The sequence below is a fragment of the Danio rerio genome, chromosome 19 (assembly GCF_052040795.2).
Source record: "Danio rerio strain M-AB ecotype USA chromosome 19, GRCz13ab, whole genome shotgun sequence".
Lineage (NCBI taxonomy): Eukaryota > Metazoa > Chordata > Actinopteri > Cypriniformes > Danionidae > Danio > Danio rerio.
The window spans coordinates 363056-375000 of NC_141039.2; the positions used below are offsets into that span (position 1 = coordinate 363056).

The 11945-nt window shown below is 40.1% G+C and overlaps 1 protein-coding gene across 4 annotated transcripts; it reads right to left on the reverse strand.

The window, feature by feature from the left end:
* Positions 1-1428: 1428 nt before the first annotated feature.
* On the reverse strand, positions 1429-10997 carry zbtb22a (zinc finger and BTB domain containing 22a). Of its 4 annotated transcripts, XR_015516291.2 has the most exons (5): positions 10944-10997; positions 7768-7975; positions 5266-5902; positions 3750-5153; positions 1429-3582 (listed from the first exon to the last, which is right to left on the reverse strand). XR_015516291.2 is itself a non-coding variant. In XM_087295195.2 (4 exons), the coding sequence occupies exons 2-4, from the start codon at positions 7972-7974 to the stop codon at positions 4522-4524; spliced, it is 1476 nt and encodes a 491-aa protein (XP_087151321.2). In that variant the 5' UTR covers position 7975; positions 10944-10997; the 3' UTR covers positions 1429-4521. The 4 variants fall into 4 exon arrangements, 3 of the variants coding, with proteins under 3 accessions (XP_087151321.2, XP_088507560.1, XP_088507559.1); XM_087295195.2 differs by having other exon boundaries at positions 1429-5153; XM_088651434.1 differs by adding an exon at positions 7043-7377 and having other exon boundaries at positions 1429-7000; positions 7436-7975.
* Positions 10998-11945: the final 948 nt, after the last annotated feature.

Here is an 11945-nt window from a genome sequence, read left to right on the forward strand (position 1 = left end):
AAAAACAATATTAGTATTTCAAGAAAATATTGGACAAAAACGACATTTTATACATTTTCATAAATCATATTTATTTTTTGCAAATATACTCTTCAATGCACAACAAAAACATGATTTATGAAAACACGTAGAAACAGTTTTTGCTAATAAATTTGTGTATTAATATTGTTGTTATTAAAAATGTTTCCTGCATTTCTCATTAACAAAAACTAAACACTAAACTATATCCTATTTCCGTTTAATATCTTGCCAATGTTTTGTTTATTTAAAGTACTAAAGCAAGAATGAAACGCTTATTTTTGTTTCAGCAAGATCCCAGAATATTGTTTTAGTTTGCGTTTGTCACATAATTAAAAGTAAATAAACTAAAACATTTCTTTTTTAATTTTAGCTAATTGCTCAAATTTCTCATTTGAATAAATTTAACGTAATATAACAATTTATTAAAATAAATACAATGAGAAATCTTTGCTGCTGGCTGAATCGTCTTAAGCTTTTTGTTTTTTATTTGTGATATCAGACAACATTACTAATTTACATTCAGTAAAAGTACTCAAATTAATAATAAATCAATCAATAAATCAGTACAATTAAAAATAAATCAAGACATTAAAATAAAACAACAACAACATAATCAAACAATCACAACTAAATTAAAAACAAGATCTAATTGGAAACATCAGAGCTTGTAAAAGACGAGTTGGCTGTTTATTAATGTTAATATATATTCATATACAGATGATCATCTCTCATGCTGATTTGCTGATATCTGACAGAAATACCTCTGGGTTCATCTTTATGTTTGTTGTGTAATGATTAGCTAACTTATGGGGAATATATATACATATATATAAACAAATACGCCCAAGAAATGCAGTACTTATTTAGCATATCATTATTAGACACTATGCATTCAAATATTCGTGTATATAATTCTTGCACAGCCGTCTCTGGTGGTCTACTGCAGCTGGAAATATTTTACAGTATTTTGCAAATTATTTTTGTGAAACTACATGGAATATTTGTACTTTTTATACCATCATTTGTCACTCCACAGAAGTGAAAACTCTTCAAGCACATGACTCTGAGTATGGTTTAACTGTGTAAATGTTCTGAATGTACGTTTATTTGGTGAACATGAAGCTCTAAATGTTATTCTGGTTGCCTTTTGTTTTATTTGTAATTCACGTTGATTTGGTTTCGGTTATTGGCAGCAGGTTCTCTTTATATTGAGTGCTGTTTAAATTAATTATAGGTGACACTTTAGTATAATGACAACATGAACTAACAACAAACAGCTGTATTTTTAATTAACACAGAGTAATAAACACTGCAACCAATGCATTTCTCATTGTTTGTGACTGCAGTAAAGTATTACCTATTATGAATGCAACACACACACACACACACACACACACACACTGCAGATGATCTTAATAAAACGCCTTTATTGACAGTATAAAAACACTGCATTATTATGATTATATACAGTCTAGGTGTGTTCAGTCTCTAATTCTGAACTCTGACGGACAAATCAAACACAACAGATGCTAATGGGCGAGTTAAGGCGGGTTAACCAAACTTTGCATGTTTGTGTGCATAAATAAACACATCGATCAGCTAAACACCTCTGGAACGCACACAGAACATCTCGGTTTTCTTTTTTAACGAGTGCTTCCAGAATATTTCAGTACTGCTACATATGTGGATCATTAGTGGACAAATGAACACTGATCTCCGCTGATATATCTACATTCTTAAAAATAAAGGTTCTCTATTGGCATTGTTGAAGAATCTTTCAGATCCGGAGGAGAAAAACACACGTTTTTTGATTGAGTATTTACATATTTGGCTGCATCTCACGTGACTAGAATTCTTGTTTTTGTTTATTTAAATAGAAAAACACATTAACTGAATGACCTGTTAGATTTTAAAAATATCCGACTGAAGGCCCTGATGGAGAAAGATCATGTACATGACAGAATAAGTAGACGTGGCTTGTTATTTGAAGTGTAGAAATACTTTCTGGTTTATTATCTCTGGTTAATTTCGGGTTTTGTGTCAAGCCTCGTGCACACCAGGATGTGGATCTCTCTTGCTTATCGCCAGTACTTTTCTAGACATTTTTTTTGCCAAATCAGTTTCCACTGTTAATGAAAAACAGAAATACTCCAGTACACAAGGTGGCGCTGCGCAACTTTACTGTTCAGACACTCGCTTGCTGCGCAGAAGTCGTCACTCTCAGAACTTCTCCTTGCGTATTTATAGCATACATTTTTCCTCTTCTGTTTATCCTCCTCAACTACAGCACACAAACACGTGCACTAAAGTTGGCGGTAAAATGTTAAAGAGGTAAAAGTAAGTGATAAAACGTCATGAAAGAAAATGACATGATGTAAATCCTCATTAATCAGCTCGGCTAGAGTGTTTTTTGCTTAAACGCCACCAAGTGCTTTTATACTGTAACTTCAACAGCTCAATGCACGACAAAAGCAGCAATCTCATTGGTCCACCAGTTTTTAACGCAGCGCATCAAACTTATAATAAAAATGAGGCAGAAACATATTTACATATTAAATGTCACTTTACGTTTGTCTTGCGCATCAGTGTGCACGCACACATCAGCATCAGTTTAGTCACGATCTGCCAAACATGCCATAATCCTCGGTGTGCACGAGTTGAAGGTGAAAAACTCCCTGCACAGATTTCCATCATGTTCCAGCTGGTAAACCACGATCGCCACACAGGTTTAAAAGTGCTTCTAATACTGACAAAAGACAAGGAACCTGATGTTACATGCAGAAATTCACTAATCTGACCACATCTTAAATGTGGTTCTTTTATCAGGTTGATTGTTTGGGCAACCAATAAAGGTTCTTCTGTGGCAGAGTTGTTCAAACTTGTTCCTGGAAAACCACTGTGACCTGGAGAGATTAGCTCTCACCCTAATTAAACACAGCAAGACGAGGGCTTCAGATTCACTAAAGGGTCCTGGTATACGTCAGACAAATCTATTAAATGCCAGTGTGTGAGCCTCTGCGAGTCTTTAAATCTCTCCTGCGAGAGATCGTACAGGTGCAGATATATCCGCACCAGCTCTGCTACTTCACCCTCCAGTGTGTTCAAGCTTGCTGTGTTTGATTTTGTTCTGCTGTCTGATCTCTGTAGATATGAGATACAAATAATCGCAAGTCAAAGAAGTTTACAACCACTAATTGTGTAATCATCACAGACCAATAGGAGCTCTATAGTTTTAGGAGCCAAAATGAACTCCCCCAGACTCAAACTGAACTTTGTTTTGGCCAGATTTTGTTGGAATAAGGTCAATTCAAGACATTCTGCATTTCTGTTTGAAGTAGACCATGGTATTAATGCTAGGTTGGCCACACTTTGTCCTGAAGGGCCGTCTCCTGCAGAGTTTACCTCCAACCCCAACTAGACACACTTGAACCAGCTAATTAAGATCTTAATAGTCATACTTAAAGCTTTCAGATAGATGTGTTTAGGTTAGATGCAGGACCGTGGCCTTTCCAGGACAATTTGGAACCCCTTGAGCTAGACCACAGGTGTCAAACTCAGTTCCTGGAGGGCCGCAGCTCTGCACAGTTTAGTACCAACCCTGATTAAACACACCTGATCAAACTAATTGAGTCCTTCAGGCTTGTTTAAAACCTACAGGTAAGTGTCTTGGAGCAGGGTTGGAACTAAACTGTGCAGGGCTTCGGCCCTCCAGGAATTGAGTTTGACACCCCTGAGCTAGTCTATACTGGAATCTCCAGAGAGGTGTTTCTAGAGCTGGGGTACCCAAATTCAGTTCTGGAGGGCCAGTGTCCTGCAAAATTTACCTCCAACCCCACTAAGACACTCCTGAACCAGCTAATCAAGCAGTTACTGGGAACATTAGAAACCTCCAGAGAGGTGTGTTGAGGAAAGTTTTAGCTAAACTATGGGGACAGCGGCCCTCCAGCACTGAGTTTGGGCACCCTTGAACAAGACCAAACTGGAATCTTCCCGGCAGGTGTGTTGATGGTAGTTGGAGCTAAAGTCTCCAGGACATCAACCCTTCAGGACTGGGTTTGGCACCCCTGCTCTTTAAGCTGGTTCGAGCAAACTCTGCAGAACAGTCATGGGGATCCCGTTAAACACTATTCTACTAGAAGGTGATTTTTCTATCTAGGGTCCCCCTTGATTAGCTTAAGTTCTGCTCACGGTGTGCAATTTCAGACATGATTTGGTTGTACAAATTAGGCAAATCCTGAAAGATTGCTGTAATTCTAGGCTAAGATCTTTGCTCTCTGATCATTGGCTTGACATGTTCACCTACAGCCTCTTGATGGTCGTTGCGATCAGATTTTCCCTCTGATGAAGTTCTGGCAGATTCAGAAGATTTTAGATCTATCGTTTAGGATTGTTAAAAACTGCACAGCGTGAGCCGGATTTAAGTGCCCAAAAAGTCACTGCCCCCCTATTAAAAGCAAGATCAGACACCCTGTTCTGTCAGTGCCCATGGAACCTTTACTTTTAAGAGTGCATTTCCTCTTCCTGTAACGAATAGTCGTCCTGCTCCACCTTCACTTGTCCGGCTCCGTCTGCATCCTCCTGCTGGCCACCAGACTCTGCACTGGTCTCGGGCGTCCGCTGGCAGCGTGCCTGATGCTTGAGGAAACTGTCCCTCCAGACGATCTTCTTTCCGCAGACGCTGCACTCGTACGGCCGCAGGCCTCCGTGTGTCTTGACGTGTTTAGTCAGGTGGTGCTTCATCTTGAAGCTCTTGGAGCAGACGGGGCAGCTGAACGGTCGCAGGTTCAGATGCTGCATTTTGACGTGGCGGTCGCGCATGCTCTTCAGCGTGTACGCTTTGCCGCAGTGACAGAAGTGGACTTTAGGCGTTGCAGAGAGAGGAGAGCACGGGGAGGACGAGGACGACTGCGAGACCCAGGACAGCTCGGACGGCAGCAGGGGGCGCTGTGAAATCTGCCCCGTTGCCTTCTCAATTTCATCATAGGTCTCGAAGGAGAGATCCGTTTTGTCGTCCTCGTCCAGCACTTTGTCATCTAGCGGCCATTCGGTGACGCTCTGCCACAGTCTATCTGTCTCCTGCAGCGACTCCCTGCTCTCGCTTTCTCTGAGGCTGCCGTCCGGCTCGGCGACTCCTGAGAGAACACAAGAGCAGACAACAACAGTCAGAAACACCTCAGTGCTGCGCCGGCCATGTTTCCCCGGTGGACGGCAGCTAAACGGCAGTGATGAAGAAGCTCCACTCACCGGCCTGGTGCTCCTCATTCTTCACCCTCACTCTGTCCTCCTGCGAGGGTTCTCCCACTCCTTCATCCGCCTCCATCCTCCGCTGCTCCTCCTCTTCTTTTGCTCCGCGTAGGCGAACTCTTATTCGGTGCCTCGTGGCGAAATCTAACTCTGGCGGGCTGACGAGTGACGGCAGAGGCGCAGCGCTGCACCCATGAACACCTGCTGCATTAGAGCCGCATTCGGAATCCGGCCGCAGGGGGAACGTCAGGGTGCTTCGACTCCACCGGTTCTGCTGAGGACGCCTCCATGTGGCCAGCGGTGGCAGTGCGCTGTGTGGTCTTTTCTCCAGAGTTTGTTCGGTCGTTGCGTCCTCTGGATCGGCGAAGCAGCAGTCTGAGCTACTGGGCGACTGGTGACTAGACGAGGTGGCGCCGCCGGGGCTGATCTGCGCTAGGGGTCGCGACCTCTTGAGGATATCCGTGCACTTGTCTACGATGTGCCACATCTGCAGGAAGCTGGCCACAGTGACGTAGTTGATGATGTCGTCACGCACTATGCTGAGCTGGCCGGTGTATGCAGAGTTTAAAACACTCTCGAAGGCCAGAGGGTCCATGACGGAGGGCAGAGACACTGTGGTGACGTTCTTTAGCAGAACCTGCCAACAGCAGAACCGCAGTGTCAAGAACTAATCCAGATCAAGCTACGATGCTTCTACTTTGCTTTTACTCTGGTAATGCATGCTATTGAGTTTATTCTGCAATGCGGAAGTGCGATTGTTTTAGAACTTTCGATTAAATCGCCTGTTGAAGAAATGAACATGAATAATACACGGCAGAAAACGGTCAAACTACTCGCTCTACAAACAAGTGCGTTCATGACTATGAGACAATATATCAATTTGCAACATCAAGCAGCTGTTTTTAACATCTTAATATATGTTAATATTTTAATGATTATACTAAAACGAACAGGTAGTAGATATTTTTTGGAAAACTATGATTGGTTGTTGTAATTTTCCTCTCTCGACTCAACTAGCCAATGGCAGAACATCATCTGTGGGGGCGGGGTTAAAGATAGTATGGCCGTCTCTTATTGATTAAATCTGGAAAACACAAATATAATTCATCACACATTTCTGCGATTATGAATGTTGCATTGATTATTATTGCGATAACGATGAGTTTTCCATATATTGCGCAGCTCCACTGCACTAGTATGCCACGCTTACTATGTTTTACAGCACATTTCTGAGTTAGATATAATATAGTTATTCATACACTCATGCAGTTTTTAACTTAACATTTAATCAAACACCTGCTGCGCTTCTGTTTTTACACGATGAGCTTAATAACGCAGTGAGGGTGGATAGTCATGCTACATTCCCTCATAAGATCAGCTTGTAAATAACAAACGTTAGCATTGTATTTCCTCTTTATTTCCCACTCTGTGCACTGTGAGCTGTTCAGCAACAGACAACCAATCAAACTGCTTCATTGTGTGCCTCATTAACATATTTGTGCAGCCGCAAAAACTCCCGCATAAACGTATAGTACTTTTGAAACGCAGTATAGTAAAGTGTATTATACTGTATATATTAAAATATCTACAACTCTTTGGTAATGAATGCTCTGATGTACTGTAGAGTAACTGCAGTGAACTGATCGACTTTAATAGATACTGTAGTATACTTTAGTTTTTACTGCAGTAAACCGTGGTGTATTGTAGTATAATATACCCTATAGTACTGTATTGACTGTTAACATAGTAACTAGAATCACCACAGCAGATTAATTACTATAGTTGTTACCATAGCAACTGTAGAATCACAACAACAGATTAAATACTATAGTTGTTGTGTTACCATAGCAACTGTAGAATCACAACAACAGATTAAATACTATAGTTGTTGTGTTACCATAGCAACTGTAGAATCACAACAACAGATTAAATACTATAGTTGCGGTGTTACCATGGCAACTATAGAATCACAACAGTTTTAGTTACTATAGTTGTTGTGTTACCATAGTAACTGTAGAATCATCACATGGGATTGAATCAAGTGCTTTACTATAGTATGGGTCAAAACACTGGCGTTTACTATATATTATTTTTTCATGTGGGTTGTTAATACTTTTTTTAATGGCCAATTTTAAAGGTGTAGTTCACCCAAAAAATGTAATTTACTCACTATTTAATGACCCACGAGTAGTTCAAAAGCTTTACGAGTTTATATTTTTAAGTAAGATGTTGTATATATTGTATTATACACACCCACTTCCACAGTAGGAAAAACAAATACTATGACAGTCAAATGGTTGCAGGTGTCCAACATTTTTCTAAATATCTTCTTTTGTGTTCATGGAGTAAACTATCCCTTTAAGAAGTATTTTAATATCTAAATTAAACCACAGTAGTCATTTGTAGAAGCAGGCACCGTAGCATCTTTGGCTGTCAATCAAACTTGGGTCATTAATATGCAGATGAGCGTGCTTGTGAATATGCAGATCAGTGGAGAATCACCTGGTCATGGAAGTAAGGTGAGGAGGCGGCCAGGACACAGCGGTGTGCCCGGAACACCTGTCCCTGCACCTGGATGGACAGGTCGCACAGCTGGCCCTCCTCCCGCTGCCGGTTCAGGTTCTCCAGCACGGAGGCGCGGGCGCTTGGGAAACACACCTGCAGAACCGGGCCAGGCGGAGCGCTGGAGCGGCCGAACATCTGCTCCATCCTGCGGGCACAGAACACACAGAGACCTGCTGATCTCACCGGCTGCAGAATCTGAGGTAAAGTTGAGTTTATAGTCAGACAGTGGTGGAAAGAGGACTGATAATCACACTCCGCTAAAATAACATTACTAAGCCCACCCAAACATGTGTCTGTTGCACATATGTAAAGTATGAGTAAGAGTAGCCCTCCTAAAATACTCAAGAGCATTGCGCTGTGAAAGGCTGATGCATTTACATGCTATTTGTGTGTGTGTGTGCACGTAAGATTCTGTAGTGCATTCAGTGATTGTGTATGGCCATGTGCAGATTTCAGTCATCATTCAGTGGGCATCACACTTCTATATCCCCTAGATCTGGGCTGCCCAAACATTTTTTCTTATAAAGGGCCAAACACCAGACCTGATTGAGGGATGTGGGCCAAATATAGACCAAACCCAATACATCACATCATAGAACATTACATTTGCCATGGGTAATTTCCTCATTTATTCACTAATATTTAAAAAATAACATGAAAACATTGCTTTAAACCATATTAACTAATGCAGTCTCATTTAAAACATTTTACAACGAACTTATTCCAGCAAAATCATGATCTCGTTTACACCACAGTGGAGATCAGTGCTGAAACACTAGACTCGCTGAGGTCCTATGCATTGCTTTTTGTCAAGAGACATTTTTTACATTTTAAAAGTCTGATTCAATTACAACATTTAATTAAAACATTTCATTCCAGGGTTTTTTGTAGCTCAGCAATGAAACAAACAAACAAAGGATTATGTTCAAATGGAAATGATGATCTCTGTCAAAGACATTCACCCCAACCTAGCACAAGACAGAATTACTGTAGTTGTTGTTACCATGGCAACTGTAGAATCACCACAACAGATCAATTACTGTAGTTGTTGTGTTACCATAGCAACGGTAGAATCACCACAACAGATCAATTACTGTAGTTGTTGTGTTACCATAGCAACGGTAGAATCACCACAACAGATCAATTACTGTAGTTGTTGTGTTACCATAGCAACTGCAGAATCACCACAACAGATCAATTACTGTAGTTGTTGTTACCAAAGCAACAGTAGAATCACCACAACAGATCAACTACTGTAGTTGTTGTGTTACCATAGCAACAGTAGAATCACCACAACAGATCAATTACTGTAGTTGTTGTGTTACCAAAGCAACAGTAGAATCACCACAACAGATCAACTACTGTAGTTGTTGTGTTACCATAGCAACAGTAGAATCACCACAACAGATCAATTACTGTAGTTGGTGTGTTACCATAGCAACGGTAGAATCACCACAACAGATCAATTACTGTAGTTGTTGTGTTACCATAGCAACGGTAGAATCACCACAACAGATCAATTACTGTAGTTGTTGTGTTACCATAGCAACTGCAGAATCACCACAACAGATCAATTACTGTAGTTGTTGTGTTACCATAGCAACGGTAGAATCACCACAACAGATCAATTACTGTAGTTGTTGTGTTACCATAGCAACTGCAGAATCACCACAACAGATCAATTACTGTAGTTGTTGTTACCAAAGCAACAGTAGAATCACCACAACAGATCAACTACTGTAGTTGTTGTGTTACCATAGCAACGGTAGAATCACCACAACAGATCAACTACTGTAGTTGTTGTGTTACCATAGCAACTGCAGAATCACCACAACAGATCAATTACTGTAGTTGTTGTGTTACCATAGCAACAGTAGAATCACCACAACAGATCAATTACTGTAGTTGGTGTGTTACCATAGCAACGGTAGAATCACCACAACAGATCAACTACTGTAGTTGTTGTTACCAAAGCAACAGTAGAATCACCACAACAGATCAACTACTGTAGTTGGTGTGTTACCATAGCAACAGTAGAATCACCACAACAGATCAATTACTGTAGTCGTGTGTTTTCATTTTAGCTGTTCAACGTTGATCTTCAATAAATAATCAGTGTGTGTTTCCTTCAATTATTGTAAAATTTAACATTTGTCTGTAAACTATGACAAAAAACACAAATAAATAAAATAATCGTTGATTAATCGTAATCGAGTTAAAGGCCAGCCATAATCTTGAGGTTGTTCTGTATGATGCAGTTTGATTGGATACCGATACAGCACTAAAGATGAACTCAAGTAAAAGTACACGTTTTTATAAACACTTCCTGAGAAAACCTCCTCAACAGTCATGTGAGTGTGTGTATTCCCACAGCATGCTATAGTTTGTATTGTGCACCATGCTACTCTGAATATTAGGTTTGAAATGGCAGGTATTTATGACTTCAGAACAACATTAGAACCATTCAATTGACTGTGGACCATGCACATTACATTAGTCAGTCTGAATGTGTGAATATTAAACCAGCCTCATCCCAATGCTCAATCTGGCAACTTATAGAGCAGGCGTAGCGCATCATGTCAGCTTCAGATGAGCAGCAGAACCGCCACCTTCAATATTTAAATGAGTTTTAAAATGAAGCTGTTTATTAAAGCTGTAGCTCATCACATCTGAAGGTGACACGATGTGCTGGCCCTGTCTGTACACCCTTATTTCAGCTTATAGTTCACTTCTGGCGGACATCAAGGCTGATATGATGCTCGAGCCCTGAACATGACAGATGCAGAGCCTCCATTAGCACAACCAGAGGTAGCAGAGAGCGTCAGAACACCACACAGCCACACAACACACGATCACTCCCTCCACATGACACCCAAACATGCTGATCCATCGCGCTATCATCAATAATACAGCGTATTGATCATCATGAGTCCCGCAGATGTGATGATTATGATGTGTGTTTACAGGAACATGCGACACAGCTCCGCTCGAGCGCCGCTCCGCCATCCGCGCGCAACACACACACTGCACTGCGCTGATACTGCGCTCATTTACACATGATCAACTACACATCCGCGATATGAAACCAAATATCAACATATTTATAATCTCACCTGCGTTCACCGTGATGGAGCTCTGCGGAACAGCGAGACAGACACGCCCCCTTCCGGAAGACACGCCCTGTTAGGAACTAAATAACGAACATTACGTATTTGTGTTTTTTAAATGTGTTTTCTATTGATCGACAGATATATGGAGTAATATTATTATTATTAATATATTAGTGATCTGCCGTCATCTTTGTATAAATGTTTTGTTTTTTGAGTGTAGTAATAATTAAAAATAGACTCTAATACGTAATGGCTGAATAAACGGCACGTGTGTGTGTGTGTGTGTTTAATGTATTTTAATGTAAAATATGCTGCAGGTTCATCTGTACAGCGTGTGTAGCACAGCGTGTGCCTGATACTGTTAGCCAATCCCGCTGCAAAGAAGGTCGAGCTCATGAATATTAATTAGGCCACGACGCAAGACGCTTGTGCGCGATGCGTGTGCGTGTGTTATTAATATTCATGAGCTGTGCTGTGTTGTGGTACGCGTGCGCCACCTGCTGTTCACAAACGTATAGTTAAAAAAACTTCACAATTAGCAGATAATTACTAATACATTTTTACATTTTATTATTATTATCTTATTATTGTAGACTTTCCCAAATGAGAAACAAAAATTATATAATATATTCACAGTTAACCAAGTTCTCTCCAAATAATTGACTTTTTTATTTGACCCAAGTTAACAAATGTTGCATTATTTTATTTAAATAAATAACCAAACAAACAAACAATCCATCAAACAATAATGAATCAATATTACATCTCACAGCACACATATAATACAATGACGTAAATGAATCTAAGTACTATAGTTTAACATAATATTATTTAAGTAATTAAAAAATGTCTAAAATAATAAATAATAACTTATATAAATAATACATATTTTAATACAATGATTAATGTAAAAAATGACGAGTAATCACCAATGTTTAAATAAAATAAACACTAAATCATGATTACACTTTATGCATTGAGGTATAAAATATATTGGCAATTAAA